Source organism: Tursiops truncatus, chromosome 5 (genome assembly GCF_011762595.2).
Source record: "Tursiops truncatus isolate mTurTru1 chromosome 5, mTurTru1.mat.Y, whole genome shotgun sequence".
NCBI classification, from domain to species: Eukaryota; Metazoa; Chordata; class Mammalia; order Artiodactyla; family Delphinidae; genus Tursiops; species Tursiops truncatus.
The window spans coordinates 97,643,321-97,664,121 of record NC_047038.1 but is presented as its reverse complement, the minus strand read 5'-3'; the positions used below and the strand labels follow the sequence as shown (position 1 = coordinate 97,664,121).

The window sequence follows — 20,801 nt, the reverse complement described above, 5'->3', positions numbered from 1 at the left end:
CCAAACAATAAAATTAGAAAAAAAAAGAAAACATTTGAATGGCAAATAAGAACATAAGAAGATGTTCAATATCATCAGTCATTAGAGAAATGCAAATTAAAACCACAATGAGATACAACTACACACCTATTGGGATAGCTAAAATTAATCAGCCTAAACCACACCAAGTGTGAGCAGATATGGAGGAACTGAAACTCTCATGCACTGCTGATTGGAATGTAAAATACAGTTTCTTAAAAAGTTAAATATACACCTACTTTTTAGCCCAGCCATTCTGCTCCTAGATATTTACCCTACAAAAATATATATCCATACCAAGACTTGTACACAAATGTTCAGAGCAGTTTTGCTTGTAATAGCCAAAAACTAAAAACCACCCAAATGTCCCCCAGCAGGTGAATGGATAAACAAATTGTGATCTATCCATTATATGGATACTACTTAGCAATAAAAAGGAATGAACTATTGATACCCACTACAACGTTGATGAATCTCAAGATAAATATAATGTTAATAGCCAGGACATGGAAGCAACTTAAATGTCCATCAACCGATGAATGGATAAAGAAGATGTGGCACATATATACAATGGAATATTACTCAGCCATAAAAAGAAGCAAAATTGAGTTATTTGTAGTGAGGTGGATGGACCTAGAGTCTGTCATACAGTGAAATAAGTCAGAAAGAGAAAAACACATACTGTATGCTAACATATATATATGGAATCTTAAAAAAAAGAAAAGAAATTGTTCTGAAGAACCTAGGGGCAGGACAGGAATAAAGACACAGATGTAGAGAATGGACTTGACATGGGGAGGAGGAAGGGTAAGCTGGGACAAAGTGAGAGAGTGGCATGGACTTATATACACAACCAAATGTAAAATAGCTAGTGGGAAGCAGCCACAGAGCACAGGGAGATCAGCGGGGTGCTTTGCGACCACCTAGAGGGTTGGGATAGGGAGGGAGGGAGGGAGATGCAAGAGGGAGGAGATACGGGAACATATGTATATGTATAGCTGATTCACTTTGTTATAAAGCAGAAACTAACGCAACATTGTAAAGCAATTATACTCCAATAAAGATGTCAAAAAAATTTTTTTAATATATAATGTTAAGTTGTGGGTAAAAATTTAAGGGTCATTGCTAATAAAAATTAGTTGTGGAACATCTAAAACTACTAAAGGGAACAAAAGGAACCAGGAAAGTTCTATTCAGCCAAAAATGAAAAGAAGGAAAAAAATACCATTTGATGAATACCAAACGTAAAATAATTTGGCTATCTCATGGGTGGGAGTGATTTAGATTTATCAGCTGTGCTAAAATGTCTTTACCTTTTATTATTTCTTTTAGTGTGTTTGTGGTGAGTCTTTGAGAGTCTGACCTCTTATGTGATAGGTGAATAGCTGCCCCACTTATCTCACCCCTCTTCTCTTCTGGGGCCCCAAAGCCCACATTAGGGTCATCTGTTAAACTGCTCTGCAGGCTGTGTTCCAGGCAAGGCCACAGCTGGCAGCTCTGGGCTGGCCCAGCTGCTCAAGCTGGCATCAGTTAACCACTCATCTTTCATTCCCCAGCCCATTCTTCCTCCTTTCTGAACTGAGAGTTTTTCGTTTGGGGTTTATCAAATACCGTGCCTCTGACTATGTTAGGTTTCATGTTCCTTAGCTCTGTTTTACTTTCTCCATCAATGTAATCCCATCTGCTTCATTTTTTTTTTCCAAAAATTGCTCATGATTTCTGGCTCACTAAATCCCCCCATCCCTGTTTTCTAGTACAGCTTTCATTTTAGTTAACAAAGCTCTGCAAGCACATAGTTTTTAAAATTATCTAATTTATAAGGTTTGTTAAGGAAAATAGTACTCCCCAAACTTCTCTCCCCTACTTCCTCTTTCCAAAGGCTGATCTTTGGGTGTTTACCTCCGTATCTCCAAATAGTAGACTTGTATTGCTACTTTTTGACTTTGCAGTTTGGGGCATTGTCTCTGGACTTCTTACTGTGGAAGATGAGAATTTAGTTCTGTTTTATCCCCCTTCCCCACCATGGACATGCACCCTACCCCTACCTCACTCCTTCCAATATAGTTATATATAATTTTGGTTAAATCCGTATTTAGTATTTATATTATGATAGCTCTGCTTGCTCTTCAGAGTTGAGTTGAATCGTGTAATGAACTATGATTGCCTTTTCTACTAAACTTTGTTTTTCCTACTATTAATAATGCTTGGCTTTTTCATTAGGAGTTTTTCATTTACTTAAGAGTAGTGCAGTCCCAAACTCTTTCCCAGTTTTCTAAATCTCTTCCCCAAACATTCAATACATCAGACATTCTATCATTTTCGTCTCCTTGATGAAATCACTCCCTGACCCGCTACCCTTTGAACTAGATGCTTTTCACTCCTGGTGCTCTGCTTTTGCCCTGAGATCTCCTTCGCCATGACTGGAGATTCCATTAACCGCTCCCCCATGTTAGTCTCTGGTTTCTTATACCTTTCTTGGTTTGCTCCTTCACTTTGGTGGAGACATCCTCTAGTAGCTTCCTGAGAAAGAGAGAGGGTAGAGGAGAAAAGAGATTTTACTTCATGAAACTCCTTATTTTACCCTCATATTGATAGTTTGGTTAGATATCTTCCATTTTCAATATCACAAATTATAGGAAAACATTTGATTTCATAAAAAGAGACAGGAGCTATATAGAGAAATCAACTAACATTTTCCTAAATGTATCCATCCAAACTCCAAATTCAAAGGATCAATGCCTTCTGCTTCTCTTCAAAATGTCTTGAAAATCCACAAGTCTTAATTCCCAAATAGGTGGATTTTACATTTCTGTTTCTTTTATATTTTCAAACAGGGATCCATTTGTGATGACTATATCGTGACCCTTTGCTGTCCTCTGTGTTCTCTTTGCCAAATCAAGAGAGACATCAACAGAAGGAGAGCCATGCATACTTTCTAAAAAAACAATGGTAAGTCCCAGAATCTGTGAATGTTGAGAAATATAATCAAGGGCTTTGTAAACTCAGCATTATTTTGAATAATAATTCAATAATAACAATTATTTAAGTCTCTCAAATGTTATCTTAATATAAAGATTGACTTTGATTTCTTCAAATGAAGAAAGCTTGTTTGGGCTGCCATAACAAAGTAACATAGCTTAAACAGGTTAAACAACAGGAATTTATTTCTCATAGTTCGGAATGCTGGGAAGTCCAAGATCAAGTATGAGCCAGTTCGGTTCCTTGGTGAGGATGCTCTTCCTAGCTTGCAGTTGGCCACCTTTTTGCTGTGTCCTCAAATATTGGAGACAGAGAGAGAGTTTTTGGCCTTTCTTCTTATGAGGACAGTATTCCCATCATGGGGCCCTCACCTTCATGATCTCATCTAAACCTAATTACTTCCCAAAGGCTTCACCTCCTAATACCATCACACTGGGGGTTAGGGTTTCAACATATGAGTTTTGTGGCTGGGGGGACACAAACATTCAGTTCAAAAAAATAACTCTATATTTTGAAACTATATTTTAGCAAATAAAGGGATGGTGACTTCTCTAGACTTCTCAGAATTCTGATGGTCTATTAATGAAGCACCACTTGCAAAATACAAGAGTGTGGTGAGATACAAAAGAAGTGGAAAGCACTTTCCCTGCTAATACAAACAAATTGATGAAAGAAACTGGTAAATAATTATAAAGTAGTAGAGCAAATGAAAATTATGCTATGTAATATTTGGATTAATTGTGGCATAATGCATCTATAAATAATGAGGTGAGGTTAAACAGGAAAGAGAAGGTGAACTTTGAAAGAGGTGGAATAGAATACAGAATATTTGGAAATGTTCTGTAGAATGTCATCATCTGAAATTCAGTCAAGTCATTTCCAACTCATTTTTCCAAGATTCTCAGAATTAGCTATTGAGGATATAGTAAAGTAGAAATCAACATGATTTTGTCAGTATTCTATAGAACGTATCTTGAGTATGGGAAGAAAACATTAATTTTCCCATTCTTTGCAAAAATCCCACTTCCTTTCTCAAGTGAATGAGAACTTTGTGTAAGTTAACAAACATAACTCTTGGAAGATATGTTTTCAAATATTCATGCATTTAGCAAATAATGCCTCACGTACCTAGTACCATGCAGGACACTGTTAGGGACTGTGGGGAATGAAGGGAAATAAGCTGGTCCTCTTCCCCTTAGAGACTTTATACTCAAAAAGAAGGCATTAGAAAATCCCTCAAATAAAATGCAAACTTTGAATAATGCCTTTAGATGAAGTGCTATTTTATGCTCAGAGGAAGGAAAGATGATATCCTGTGAGAAGTGTAAGTGAAAGTTTCTTGAAAGAAGTGGTTTTAATTCTAAAGAAGAAGTGAGCATCAGGGTCACAAGAGGAAATAGATGGCACTCAAACTGTGATAATACAAGGATTTAATGAAGACCATTTACAAAGGTGTGGGTGGGAGGTACAGGGAAATGACAGGGGATTGTGCAACAACAGCTGAACCGTTACCATCCCTAGGCCTCGGGAGGATGGGAGGGAGCAGTTACCTGCATCCCAAAGGAGAAAGCTGTGTAACGGCTGCCCTGAGAGGACCTGAGCAGCCTGGGGTAACCCCTCAGGAAGGAAACAAGGGGAAAACTACCCTGACCTCATTTTCTGATGTCCTTCTGGGCTTGCCATTGGTTGAACACACCAGGAAGGCAGAGAGAAGAACAGTATTGCTGGGGACCACAGGTCAGCCTCCCAGACCACAGGGCAGGACAGACAATGGTAGAAATGGATTGGATGGGGAAAAGGGAAGATTTTTGACACAAGATGAATAGAAATGGGTGTTGCTTCCCATCAGCAACATTAGTGAAACTATAGAGGCAAAAAACGGAAAAAACATCTTTATGAGCTTAGGTTCGACTTGGCAGGGACATATGGTATAAGTAGGAAAATAATGAGAAATGAAAGATTTTAAAAACTGATTTGGGACCTTGGCATGCAATGTAGTGAATACTGGGCTAATGATTTGGCCTTTTATTTGGTAAGCACTAAGGAGTTATTGCAGGCTATAAAGGAGTAACATATGTAGACTTATACTTTAGAAAAATTAACCCGGTAATGGCAAGTGGCACAGACTGGACAGGATGAGGTCAAAAGCAAAGATTTGGCCTTACACCATTTCAACACTTTACCTAAATAAGCACATGAGACTGTTTGGAAAAAATATCTACCCACACATATACAATAATAAATCCTGGCATTTGAGCTTTTTTTTAACCTCAAGGAAATTATCTCACTGAAATTTTGAGCTGGTTTGACATAAAATATCTTGGTGGTCCCGACTCCTGCTCATCAGCTTGGACCCTACATTATTCATTGACAATAACACTTTAGATATACAAATACCTGAAATGGGAGAATAAAGAGATAAAGATAAAAGAATAATGTGATTTACGTTAAAAACAGATTGAGACAAAGGGATACAAGAACGAACTGAAAAAGTTCCCAGTAGCCAAAATTGGAACAACTTGAGCAACAAAATAAGGTAGTATTGGATTATAACCCAAAGTATAAAATAAGTATCTGAGTATCAGTCCATACTGATATGTATGTAATGGCAATATTATTCATTACTGTGACCAACCTATATGTAAGAATAAGTTTTCTTCAAAAATACACTAATGCAGGGACTTCCCTGGGGTTCAGTGATTAGGACTCTGTGCTTCCAATGCAGGGGGCACAGGTTCGATCGCTGGCTGGGGAACTAAGATCCCACATGCCATGCAGCGCTAAACAAACAAACAGATCAGTGCGGGAGACCTTCAAGATGGAGAGGAGGAGTAAGACGCGGAGATCACCTTCCTCCCCACAAATACATCAGAAATATATCTACACGTGGAACAACTATAGAACACCCACTGAATGCTGGCAAAAGACCTCAGACCTCCCAAAAGGCAAGAAAGTCCCCACGTACCTGGGTAGGGCAAAAGAAAAAAGAAAAAACAGAGACAAAAGGATAGGGACGGGACCTGCACCAGTGGGAGGGAGCCGTGAAGGAGGCAAGGTTTCCACACGCTAGAAGGCCCTTCGCGGGCAGAGACTGAGAGGGGCGGAGGTGGGAAGCTTCGGAGCCGTGGAGGAGAGCACAGCAACAGGGGTGCGGAGGGCAAAGCGGAGAGATTCCTGCACAGAGGATCGGGGCCGACCAGCACTCACCAGCCCGAGAGGCTTGTCTGCTCACCTGCTGGGGCGGGGTGAGGGGGTGCTGGGAGCTGAGTCTCGGGCTTCGGTCACAGCGCAGGGAGAGGACTGGGGTTGGCGGCGTGAACACAGCCTGCAGGGTGTTAGTGCACCATGGCTAGATGGGAGGGAGTCCGAAAAAAGTCTGGACCTGCCAGAGAGGCAAGAGACCTTTGTTTTGGGGTGTGCATGGAGTGGGGATTCCTTCCCAGTGTGCCCACAGAAGGCAGAACACTGCCTAAGCGAGCTCCAGAGATGGGCGTGAGCCACGGCTATCAGCTCGGACCACAGAACGGGACTGAACTGCTAACACTGCTGCCGCTGCCACCAAGAATCCTGTGTGCCAGCACAGGTCACTATCCACACACTCCCTGGGAGCTTGTGCAGCCCGACACTGCCAGGGTCCCGGGATCCAAGGACAACTTCCCCGGGAGAATACACAGCGTGCCTCAGGCTGGTGCAACGTCACGCTGGCCTCTGCCGCCTCAGGCTCGCCCCACATCCCAATAATGACTACTGTACCCCTCCCTCCCCCTGGCCTTAGAGAGCAAGAGAGCCCTAATCAGCCGCTGCTTTAACCCCCAGCTCTCTGGGCAGGGAACAGACTCCTGAGGGTGGCCTACTCACAGAGTTGGGGCCAAAACCAAAGCTGAACCCCAGAAGCTGTGTGAAAGAATAAGAGAAAGGGAAATTTCTCTGTGCAGCCTCAGGAGAAGCAGATTAAATCCCCACAATCAACCTGATAAACCCTACATCTGAAGGATACCTAAATGGATAACGAATGTTCCCAAAATTGAGGCAGTGGACTTTGGGAGCAACTGTACACTTGCGGTTTGCTTTCTGCATTATTTTTTTTCTGGTTTTATGTTTATCTTAGTTTAGTATTTAGTGCTTATTATCATTGGTGGATTTGTTTACTGGGGTTTGGTTGCTCTCTTCCATATATATATATATATATATATATATATATACACATATATATTTCTTTCCCTTTTCTCTTTTTTGTGAGTGTGTATGTGTATGCCTCTTTGTGTGATTTTGTCTGTATAGGTTTGCTTTTACCATTTGTCCTAGGGCTCTGTCTGTTCGTTTTTTGTTTTTGCTTTTTTCTCTCTTCCTTTTCTTCTGAGCTCTATGGTTGGCAGGGTCTTGGTGCTCTGGCCGGGTCTCAGGCCTGAGCCTCCGAGGTGGGAGGGCCGAGTCCAGGACATTGGACCACCAGAGACCTCCCGGCCCCACATAATATCAATTGGTTAGAGCTCTCCGAGATCTTCATCTCAACACTAAGACACAGCTCCACCCAATGGCCAGCAAGCTCCAGTGCTGAACACACCATGCCAAACAACTAGCAAGATGGGAACACAACCCTACCCATCAACAGAGAAGCTGCATAAAGTCATACTAATTTCACAGACACTCCAAAACACACCACCAGACACGGCCCTGCCTGCCAAAAGGACAAGATATAGCCCCAACCGGCGGAACACAGATACCAGTACCCTCCACCAGGAAGCCTAAATAAGCCACTGAACAAACCTCACCCACTGGGGGCAGACACCAAAAACAATGGGAACTACGAACCTGCAGCCTGCGAAAAGGAGACTCCAAACACAGTAAGTTAAACAAATAGGAAAACAGAGAAATATGCAGCTGATGAAGGAACAAGGTAAAAACCCACCAGACCAAACAAATGAAGAGGAAATAGGCAGTCTACCTGAAAAAGAATTCAGAGTAATGATAGTAAAGTTGATCCAAAAATGTTGGAAATAGAATGGAGAAAATCAAAGAAATGTTTAACAAGGACCTAGAAGAACTAAAGAGCAAACAAACAATGATGAACAACACAATAAATGAAATTAAAAATTCTCTAGAAGGAATCAATAGCAGAATAACTGAGGCAGAAGAACGGATAAGTGACCTGGAAGATAAAATAGTGGAAATAACTGCCACAGAGCAGAATAAAGAAAAAAGAATGAAAAGAATTGAGGACAGTCTCAGAGACCTCTGGGACAACATTAAATGCACCAACATTCAAATTATAGGGGTTCCAGAAGAAGAAGAGAAAAAGAAAGGGACTGAGAAAATATTTGAAGAGATTATAGTTGAAAACTTCCCTCATACGGGAAAGGAAGTAGTCAAGTCCAGGAAGCACAGAGAGTCCCATACAGGATAACTCCAAGGAGAAACACACCAAGACACATATTAATCAAACTATCAAAAATTAAATACAAAGGAAAAATATTAAAAGTAGCAAGGGAAAACCAACAAATAACATACGAGGGAAACCCCATAAGGTTAACAGCTGATCTTTCAACAGAAACTCTGCAAGCCAGAAGGGAGTGGCAGGACATATTTAAAGTGATGAAAGAGAAAAACCTACAACCAAGATTGCTCTACCCAGCAAGGATCTCATTCAGATTCAATGGAGAAATCAAAACCTTTACAGACAAGCAAAAGTTAAGAGAATTCAGCACCACCAAACCAGCTTTACAACAAATGCTAAAGGAACTTCTCTAGGCAGGAAACACAAGAGAAGGAAAAGACCTACAATAACAAACCCAAAACAATTAAGAAAATGGTAATAGGAACATACGTATCGATAATTACCTTAAATGTAAATGGATTCAGTGCTCCAAACAAAAGACACAGACTGGCTGAATGGACGCAAAAACAAGACCCATATATATGCTGTCTACAAGAGACCACTTCAGACCTAGGGACACATACAGACTGAAAGTGAGGGGATGGAAAAAGATATTCAACGCAAACTGAAATCAAAAGAAAGCTGGAGTAGCAATTCTCATATCAGACAAAATAGACTTTAAAATAAAGACTATTACAAGAGACAAAGAAGGACACTACATAATGACCAAGGATCAATCCAAGAAGAAGATATAACAATTGTAAATATTTATGCACCCAATATAGGAGCACCTCAATACATAAGACAAATCCTAACAGCCATAAAAGGGGAAATTGAGGGCTTCCCTGGTGGCGCAGTGGTTGAGAGTCCACCTGCCAATGCAGGGGACATGGGTTCGTGCCCCGGTCCGGGAAGATCCCACATGCTGCGGAGTGGCTGGGCCCATGAGCCATGGCTACTGAGCCTGCACGTCCGGAGCCTGTGCTCCGCAACGGGAGAGGCCACAACAGTGAGAGGCCCGTGTACCGCAAAAAAAAAAAAAAGGGGGGGAAATTGACAGTAACACAATAATAGTAGGGGACTTTAACACCCCACTTTCACCAATGGACAGATCATCCAAAATGAAAATAAATAAACACAAGCTTTAAAAGACACATTAGACCAAATATACTTAATTGATATTTATAGGACATTCCATGAAAAAACAACAGAATACACTTTCTTCTCGAGTGTCCATGGAACATTTTCCAGGATTGATCATATCTTGGGTCACAAATAAAGCCTTGGTAAATTTAAGAAAATTGAAATCATATCAATTATCTTTTATGACCACAATGTTATGAGACTAGATATCAAATTAGAGGAAAAAAATCTGTAAAAACTACAAACACATGGAGGCTCAACAGTACACTACTAAATAACCAAGAGATCACTGAAGAAATCAAAGAGGAAATCAAAAAATACCTAGAAACAAATGACAATGAAAATACAACACAAAACCTATGGGATGCAGCAAAAGCAGTTCTAAGAGGGAAGTTTATAGCAATACAATCCTACCGCAAAAAACAAGAAAAATCTCAAATAAACAACCTAACCTTACACCTAAAGCAATTAGAGAAAGAAGAACAAAAAACCCCCAAAGTTAGCAGAAGGAAAGAAATCATAAAGATCGGATCAGAAATAATTGAAAAAGAAATGAAGGAAAGATAGCAAAGATCAATAAAACTAAAAGCTGGTTCTTTGAAAAGATAAACAAAATTGATAAACCATTAGCCAGTCTCATTAAGAAAAAAAGGGAGAAGACTCAAATCAATAGAATTAGAAACGAAAAAGGAGAAATAACAACTGACACTGCATAAATACAAAGGACCATGAGAGACTACTACAAGCAACTATATGCCAATAAAATGGACAACCTGGAAGAAATGGACAAATTCTCAGAAAAGTACAACCTTCCAAGATGAACCAAGAAGAAACAGAAAATCTGAACAGACCAATCACAAGTAATGAAATTGAAACTGTGATAAAAAAAAATCTTCCAACAAACAAAAGTCCAGGACCAGATGGCTTCACAGGCGAATTCTATCAAACATTTAGAGGAGAGCTGACACCTATCCTTCTCAAATTCTTCCAAAATATAGCAGAGGAAGGAACACTCTCAATCGCGTTCTGCAAGGCCACCATCACTCTGATACCAAAACCAGACAAAGATGTCACACATAAAAAGAAAACTACGAGGACTTCCAGGAAGATGGCGGAAGAGTAAGACACGGAGATCACCTTCCTCCCCACAGATACACCAGAAATACATCTACGCGTGGAACAACTCCTACGGAGCACCTACTGAATGCTGGCAGAAGACCTCAGACCTCCCAAAAGGCAAGGAACCCCCCACGTACCTGGTTAGGGCAAAAGAAAAAAACAGAGACAAAAGGATAGGGACGGGTCCTGCACCAGCGGGAGAGAGCTGTGAAGGAGGAAAAGTATCCACACACTAGGAAGCCCCTTCGCGGGCGGAGACTTCGGGTGGCGGAGTGGGGGAGCTTCGGAGGTGGAGACTGCGGGTGGCGGAGACTGCGGGTGGCGGAGACTGCGGGTGGCGGAGAGGGGGAGCTTGGGAGCCGCGGAGGAGAGCACAGCAACAGGGGTGCGGAGGGCAAAGCGGAGAGATTCCAGCGCAGAGGATCGGGCCGACCGGCACTCACCAACCGAGAGGCTTGTCTGCTCGCCCGCCGGGGCAGGCGGGGCTGGGAGCTGAGGCTCAGGCTTCGGTCGGAGCGCCAGGAGAGGACTGAGGTTGGCGGCGTGAACACAGCCTGCAGGGCGTTAGTGCACCGTGGCTAGCCGGGAGGGAGTCCGGGGAAAAGTCTGCACCTGCTGAAGAGGCAAGAGACTTTTTCTTCCCTCTTTGTTTCCTGGTGCACGAGGAGAGGGGATTAAGAACGCTGCTTAAAGGAGCTCCAGAGACGGGCGCGAGCCGCGGCTAAAAGTGCGGAGCCAAGAGACAGACATGAGACGCTAAGGCCGCTGCTGCCGCCACCAAGAAACCTGTATGCGAAAACAGGTCACTATACACACCGCCTTCCGGGGAGCCTGTGCAGCCCGCCACTGTTAGAGTCCCGGGATCCAGGGACAACTCCCCCGGGAGAACGCACGGCGCGCCTCAGGCTAGCAACGTCATGCCGGCCTCTGCCGCCGCAGGCCCGCCCCACACTCCGTGACCCTCCCTACCCCCCCGGCCTGAGTGAGCCAGAGCCTCCGAATCAGCGGCTCCTTTAACCCCGTCCTGTCTGAGCAAAGAACAGACGCCCTCCCGCGACCTACACGCACAGGCGGGGCCAAATCCAAAGCTGAGCCCCTGGGAGCTGTGAGAACAAAGAAGAGAAAGGGAAATCTCTCCCAGCAGCCTCAGAAGCAGCAGATTAAAGCTCCACAATCAACTTGATGTACCCTGCATCTGTGGAATACATGAATAGACAACGAATCATCCCAAATTAAGGAGCCCTGTGGATGAAAGGCTCTTGGTGCTGCAGCCAGGAGTCAGTGCTGTGCCTCTGAGGTGGGAGAGCCAACTTCAGGACACTGGTCCACAAGAGACCTCCCAGCTCCACATAATATCAAACGGAGAAAATCTCCCAGAGATCTCCATCTCAACACCAGCACCCAGCTTCACTCAACGACCAGCAAGCTACAGTGCTGGACATCCTATGCCAAACAACTAGCAACACAGGAACACAACCCCACCCATTAGCAGAGAGGCTGCCCAAAATCATAATAAGTCTACAGACACCCCAAAACACACCACCAGACGTGGACCTGCCCACCAGAAAGACAAGATCCAGCCTCATCCACCAGAACACAGGCACTAGTACCCTCCACCAGGAAGCCTACACAACCCACTGAACCAACCTTAGCCACTGGAGACAGACACAAAAAACAACAGGAGCTACGAACCTGCAGCCTGCAAAAAGGAGACCCCAAACACAGTAAGATAAGCAAAATGAAAAGACAGAAAAACACACAGCAGATGAAGGAGCAAGATAAAAACCCACCAGACCTAACAAATGAAGAGGAAATAGGCAGTCTACCTGAAAAAGAATTCAGAATAATGATAGTAAAGATGATCCAAAATCTTGGAAATAGAATAGACAAAATGCAAGAATCAGTTAACAAGGACCTAGAAGAACTAAAGATGAAACAAACAATGATGAACAACACAATAAATGAAATGAAAAATACTCTAGATGGGATCAATAGCAGAATAACTGAGGCAGAAGAACGGTAAAGTGACCTGTTAGATAAAATAGTGGAAATAACTACTGCAGAGCAGAATAAAGAAAAAAGAATGAAAAGAACTGAGGACAGTCTCAGAGACCTCTGGGACAACATTAAACTCACCAACATTCGAATTATAGGGGTTCCAGAAGAAGAAGAGAAAAAGAAAGGGACTGAGAATATACTTGAAGAGATTATAGTTGAAAACTTTCCTAATATGGGAAAGGAAATAGTTAATCAAGTCCAGGAAGCACAGAGAGTCCCATACAGGATAAATCCAAGGAGAAATACACCAAGACACATATTAATCAAACTGTCAAAAATTAAATACAAAGAAAACATATTAAAAGCAGCAAGGGAAAAACAACAAATAACACACAAGGGAATCCCCATAAGGTTAACAGCTGATCTTTCAGCAGAAACTCTGCAAGCCAGAAGGGAGTGGCAGGACATATTGAAAGTGTTGAAGGAGAAAAACCTGCAACCAAGATTACTCTACCCAGCAAGGATCTCATTCAGATTTGATGGAGAAATTAAAACCTTTACAGACAAGCAAAAGCTGAGAGAGTTCAGCACCACCAAACCAGCTCTACAACAACTGCTAAAGGAACTTCTCTAGGCAAGAAACACAAAAGAAGGAAAAGACCTACAATATCGAACCCAAAACAATTAAGAAAATAGGAATGGGAACACACATATCGATAATTACCTTAAATGTAAATGGACTAAATGCTCCCACCAAAAGACACAGATTGGCCGAATGGATACAAAAACAAGACGCATATATTTGCTGTCTACAAGAGACCCACTTCAGGCCTAGAGACACATACAGACTGAAAGTAACGGGATGGAAAAAGGTATTTCATGCAAATGGAAACCAAAAGAAAGCTGGAGTAGCAATTCTCATATCAGACAAAATAGACTTTAAAATAAAGACTATTAGAAGAGACAAAGAAGGACACTACATAATGATCAAGGGATCGATCCAAGAAGAAGATATAACAATTGTAAATATTTATGCACCCAACATAGGAGCACCTCAATACATAAGGCAAATACTGACAGCCATAAAAGGGGAAATCGACAGTAACACATTCATAGTAGGGGACTTTAACACCCCACTTTCACCAATGGACAGATCATCCAAAATGAAAATAAATAAGGAAACACAAGCTTTAAATGATACATTAAAGAAGATGGAGTTAATTGATATTTATAGGACATTCCATCCAAAAACAACAGAATACACATTTTTCTCAAGTGCTCATGGAACATTCTCTAGGATAGATCATATTTTGGGTCACAAATCAAGCCTTGGTAAATTTAGGAAAATTGAAATTGTATCAAGTATCTTTTCTGACCACAACGCCATGAGACTAGATATCAATTACAGGAAAAGATCTGTAAAAAATACAAACACATGGAGGCTAAACAATACACTACTTAATAATGAAGTGATCACTGAAGAAATCAAAGAGGAAATCAAAAAATACCTAGAAACAAATGACAATGGAGACACGACGACTCAAAATCTATGGGATGCAGCAAAAGCAGTTCTAAGAGGGAAGTTTATAGCAATACAATCCTACCTTAAGAAACAGGAAACATCTCGAATAAACAACCTAACCTTGCACCTAAAGCAATTAGAGAAAGAACAAAAAACCCCAAAGTTAGCAGAAGGAAAGAAATCATAAAAATCAGATCAGAAAGAAATGAAAAAGAAATGAAGGAAATGATAGCAAAGATCAATAAAACTAAAAGCTGGTTCTTTGAAAGGATAAACAAAATTGATAAACCATTAGCCAGACTCATCAAGAAAAAAAGGGAGAAGATTCAAATCAATAGAATTAGAAAGGAAAAAGGAGAAGTAACAACTGACACTGCAGAAATACAAAAGATCATGAGAGATTACTACAAGCAACTCTATGCCAATAAAATGGACAACCTGGAAGAAATGGACAAATTCTTAGAAAGGCACAACCTGCCAAGACTGAATCAGGAAGAAATAGAAAATCTGAACAGACCAATCACAAGCACTGAAATTGAAACTGTGATTAAAAATCTTCCAACAAGCAAAAGCCCAGGACCATATGGCTTCACAGGCGAATTCTATCAAACATTTAGAGAAGAGTTATCACCTATCCTTCTCAAACTCTTCCAAAATATAGCAAAGGGAGGAACACTCCCAAACTCCTTCTACGAGGCCACCATCACCCTGATACCAAAACCAGACAAGGATGTCACAAAGAAAGAAAACTACAGGCCAATATCACTGATGAACATAGATGCAAAAATCCTCAATAAAATACCAACAAGCAGAATCCAACAGCACATTAAACGGATCATACACCATGATCAAGTGGGGTTTATTCCAGGAATGCAAGGATTCTTCAATATATGCAAATCAATCAACGTGATACACCATATTAACAAATTGAAGGAGAAAAACCATATGATCATCTCAATAGATGCAGAGAAAGCTTTTGACAAAATTCCACACCCATTTATGATAAAAACCCTGCAGAAAGTAGGCATAGAGGGAACTTTCCTCAACATAATAAAGGCCATATATGACAAACCCACAGCCAACATTGTCCTCAATGGTGAAAAACTGAAAGCATTTCCACTAAGATCAGGAACAAGACAAGATTGCCCACTCTCACCACTCTTATTCAACATAGTTTTGGAAGTTTTAGCCACAGCAATCAGAGAAGAAAAGGAAATAAAAGGAATCCAAATCGGAAAAGAAGAAGTAAAGCTGTCACTGTTTGCAGATGACATGATGATACTATACATAGAGAATCCTAAAGATGCTACCAGAAAACTACTAGAGCTAATCAATGAATTTGGTAAAGTAGCAGGATACAAAATTAATGTACAGAAATCTCTGGCATTCCTATACACTAAGGATGAAAAATCTGAAAGTGAAATCAAGAAAACACTCCCATTTACCATTGCAACAAAAAGAATAAAATATCTAGGAAGGTTCCTTAAAAAGGAATTTTTTAAGGTTCCTTAAAAAACTACAAATAGAACTACCCATAGTTCTATTATAGACCCAGCAATCATAGTTCTATCAATCAATGTGATACACCAAAATCAGAGAAGGAAAAGAAATAAAAGAAATACAAATCAGAAAAGAAGAAGTAAAAGTGTCACTCTTTGCAGATGACATGATACTATACATAGAGAATCCTAAGGATGCTACCAGAAAACTACTAGAACTAAACAATGAATTTGGTAAAGTAACAGGTTACACAATTAATGTACAGAAATCTCTTGCATTCCTATACATTAATGATGAAAAAACTGAAAGAGAAATTAAGGAAGCAATCCCATTTATCACTGCAACAAAAAGAATAAAATACCTAGGAATAAACCTTCCTAAGGACACAAAAGAACCGTATGCAGAAAACTATAAGACACTGATGAAAGAAATTAAAGACGATACAGACAGATGGAGAGATAAACCATGTACTTGGAGGGGAAGAATCAACATTGTTAAAATTACTATATTACCCAAAGCAATCTACAGATTCAGTGCAATCCCTGTCAAGCTACCAATGGCATTTATCATAGAACTAGAACAAAAATTTTTACAATTTGCTTGGAAACACAAAAGACCCTGAACAGCCAAAGCAATATTGAGAAAGAAAAACGGAGCTGGAGGAATCAGGCTCCCTGACTTCGGACTATACTACAAAGCTACAGTAATCAAGATAGTATGGTACTGGCACAAAAACAGAAATATAGATCAATGGAATGGAATAGAAAGCACACAGTTAAACCCACACACATACGGTCACCTTATCTTAGACAAAGGAGGCAAGAATATACAATGGAGAAAAGACAGCCTCTTCAATAAGTGGTTCTGGGAAAACTGGACATCTACATGTAAAAGAATGAAATTAGAACACTCCCTAACACTGTATACAAAAATAAACTCAAAATGGATTAAAGACCTAAATGTAAGGCCAGACACTATTAAACTCTTAGAGGAAAACATAGGCAGAACACTCTATGACATAAATCACAGCAAGATCCTTTTTGACCCACCTCCTAGAGAAATGGAAATAAAAACAAAAATAAACAAATGGGACCTAATGAAACTTAAAACCTTTTGCACAGCAAAGGAAACCATAAACAAGACGAAAAGACAGCATTCAGAATGGGAGAAAATATTTGCAAATGAAGCAACAGACAAAGCATTAATCTCCAAAATATACAAGCAGCTCAATATCAAAAAAAAAAAAAAAAAACCCAATCCAAAAATGGGCAGAAGGCTTAAATAGACCTTTCTCCAAAGAAGATATACAGATTGCCAACAAACACAGGAAAGGATGCTCAATATCACTAATCATTAGAGAAATGCAAATCAAAACCACAATGAGGTATCACCTCACACTGGTCAGAATGGCCATCATCAAAAAATCTACAAACAATAAATGTTGGCGAGGGTGTGGAGAAATGGGAACCCTCTTGCACTGTTGGTGGAATGTAAATTGATACAGCCACTATGGAGAACATTATGGAGGTTCCAAAAAACTAAAAATAGAACTACCGTACAACCCAGCAATTCCACTACTGGGCATATACCCTGAGAAAACCATAATTCAAAAAGAGGCATGGGGCTTCCCTGGTGGTGCAGTGGTTAAGAATCCGCCTGCCAATGCAGAAGACACAGGTTTGAGCCTTGGTCCGGGAAGATCACACATGTCTCATAGCAGCAAAGCCCATGTGCCACAACTACTGAGCCTGCGTTCTAGAGCCCGTGAGCCACAACGACTGAAGCCTGTGCGCCTAGAGTCCATGCTCCATAACAAGAGGAGCCACCACAGTGAGAAGCATGCACACTGCAACAAAGAGTAGCCCCTGCTCACTGCATTTAGTGAGAGCCCATGCACAGCAGCAAAGACCCAATGCAGCCTATAAATTAATTAATTAATTAATTAATTAAAAGAGTCACGTACCACAGTGTTCACTGCAACACTATTTGTAATAGCCAGGACATGGGAGCAACCTAAATGTCCATCAAGAGATGAATGGATAAAGAAGATGTGGCACATGTATACAATGGAATATTACTTGGCCATAAAAAGAAACGAACTTGAGTTATTTATAGTGAGGTGGATGGACCTAGAGTCTGTCATACAGAGTGAATTAAGTCAGAAAGAGAAAGACAAATACCATATGCTAACACATATATATGAAATCTGACAGAAAAAAAAAGGTTCTGATGAACCTAGGTACAGGACAGGAATAAAGATGCAGAGGTAGAGAATGGACTTGAGGACACGGGGAGGGGGAAGGGTAAGCTGGGACAAAGTGAAAGAGTGGCATGGACATATATACACTACCAAATGTAAAATAGATAGCTAGTGGGAAGCAGCTGCATAGCACAGGGAGATCAGCTCGGTGTTTTGTGACCACCTAGAGGGGTGGGATAGGGAGGGTGGGAGGGAGGCTCAAGAGGGATGGGATATGCGGATATATGTATACATATAGCTGATTCACTTTGTTATATAGCAGAAACTAACACAACATTGTAAAGCAATTATATGCCAATAAAAATGTTAAAAACAAACAAGGAAGGGAGAATAGACAAATCTCCCAGAAATACAGAATTTTAAATAATTTATGTAGGTACACCTCCCCCAAGGAGATAGAGCATAATTCCCCACCCCTTAAGTGTGGGTTTGCATAGCAACTTTCTTTCAAAATGTATAGTATGAAAAGGAGGGAAAAAACTAACTTCACAGTGGAAAAACCTGACAAAACTACCTCAGCCAGTTAATATCAAAGTTAACATCATCAGTGGTGTTCTGTTGATAGCACGTACCCCTAAAATGATGTGATGAGATTGGCACCTTACCTCTAGGGTTTTCCTCTCAAAACCCCACAACTCCAGTCTAACCATGAGAAAAACATTAGACAAACAAAAATTGAGACCCATTGTACAAAATACAAAAATTGAGGCAGATTCTCCTCAAAAGTGTCAAGATCATCAAAAACAAGGAATGTTTGAGAAACTATTGCAGTTTAGAGGAGCCTAAGGAAACATGATGACTAAAGGTAATACACCAGCTAGATGGGATCCTGGAACAGCAAAGGAACATTAGGTAAAAACTGGGGAATCTAAATAAAGGATAGGATTTGATTAATAATCTATCAACATTGGTTCGTGGTCACAAACCTAACACAGTAAGATGTTAACCAATAAGGGAACTGGTGCAAGTTATATGGGAACTCTCTATACTATCTTTGCAACTTTTCTGTAAATCTAAAATGATTCTAAAATTAGACCTTTATTAAAATTTAAAAAGTAGATTGAGAAAATTTAACCCTATTTTTTGTCTGTCCCTTATAGGTGAAGAGCTCTTTTTTTTCTTTCCTTTTTCCTGTGGTCTCTCTCCTGACCTCGTGAAGAGCTCTTACTGAAGCAACTAAAACCAGCTCTACACCTCTTCAGCTTGAGTGCTTCTCCACTTTTTGCAATTGAAATATGATTGGTATGTTTAATCACAATCAATGGGGTAAAAAAAAATTGAACTTTGATTTATTTTAAAGGAGTGTTGTCCCTTAGTTTTTCTAAATGGTCCAGCTTAGTTTCTCCTTGCTATTAAATTTTCTGGCTTATAAATTTTGTATTACATTTAAAATATAAACCAAATAAAAGATTTTACTAACATGAATCTTTATGCTTCTTTGCTCTCAATAAAATGTCCTTACGTCATTAGTCAATTTCAGGGGTCAATCTCATAATTTGGTTCTCGTAGTTTGGTTTCCTAACAGGAGATTTCGGTCCACAGCTACTCAGCTCTCTTTCCTCTAAGAAGTTTAAGAGATAGAGAAAACGGCTACAGACAACTATTCTAAGACACTTATGGTACATTTAGCCAACACTTTTGCTCCTTTTCACGTAATCTATAAGCATTATCAATGCCGACAAAGCAACAATGCGCTATGCTCTGCTTCCCAACTGCATACCTGATGGTTTCATTGTTGTGTTATTGATTTTCTTTCTCTTTTGGATATGAAGTATCAGAGCAAGTAATAAAAATTCAATTCAATATGATTCAATTTTGGTTAAATATTGATGCATAAATGTATGAAGAAACTATTTTTTTCACATTTCTCAACCTGTTTGATCCTCTGCAACATTGTACCCTGATGAAAATCTCACTTCCTAATTTCCTTTCGTTCTCCTCCTACACTTCTGAGTCCATTTCATTTGTTGGGGTGGGGGGTTGAGGGAGGCAAAACTATCTTCTATAATTAGATATTTCACTATAAGTATATTGTGAAATTTCAGTGAGATAAAATGTAAAAGCACCTGGAACTTAAGACGCATTCAACAAACTTGAGTGTTTTGCCCTTCTTTACTTGCCTTATAGATGTAGGTACTTTGCAATGTTCTTTCCTGGGTCCACTCCTTTTACAACTCATGTTCTTCTTAGAGTCCTCTACTCCCGTGTCTTCAAACGCCCCTATACACCAAGGAAGACTGTATTCCCAGTTTCTCCCTTACTATTGATCTTCAGAATGTCTCTTCAGCTGCCTACTAAACAAGTCCATATGGATGTGCCCTACCCCTTCTCTACACAACAGGTCAAAAGATATTACCACTCAGTTGTTTAAGGTGAGAAATCTAGATATCAGTGAAACCTGAACTGTCTCAGCATACCATTCTCCCTTCTCACATCTAATCCAACACCAACTTCTGTCACTTAAACTCCACTTAATACCCCCAATGGATGATCTATTTTGTTTGTTGCTGTATCTGTGGTGCCTAGAAGAATGCCTGACACCTAGTAGATACATACTGAAATCATTTATTGAATGAATTAATCTGTCCTCTCTTCTTTGTCTGCACTGCCATGGATGTAGTCCAAGCCCTAATTATGTCTTTGGAGACTCACATTCATAGCTCCTGAATTAGTGTCTCTGCCTCTAGTAACTCCAGCTCCCATTGCCTTCTCTCCAGTCCATCCTATACACAGCTTGCCATGAGTAAACTGTAAACATCCTAAAAAAATTTGCCTGGTGCTTCACAATATAACCTTAATCTACCTCGTTAGCCTATTCTCCCACTATTTTTTCACTCTACAAATTCCCTATTTTCCCTACTTTGAACACACATACTTTTTTCAAATTT

At 40.4% G+C, this 20,801-nt stretch overlaps 1 protein-coding gene across 1 annotated transcript in view; it reads left to right on the top strand.

The window, feature by feature from the left end:
• Positions 1 to 19,338, top strand: part of PLAC8 (placenta associated 8) — a 37,912-nt gene extending 18,574 nt beyond the window's left edge. Inside the window, exons 4-5 of the mRNA XM_019932849.3 lie at positions 2,853 to 2,967; positions 19,014 to 19,338. Coding sequence (XP_019788408.1) covers positions 2,853 to 2,957 — 105 coding nt within the window. The 3' untranslated portion in view covers positions 2,958 to 2,967; positions 19,014 to 19,338. The remainder of the gene's footprint in view (positions 1 to 2,852; positions 2,968 to 19,013) is intronic.
• Positions 19,339 to 20,801: the final 1,463 nt, after the last annotated feature.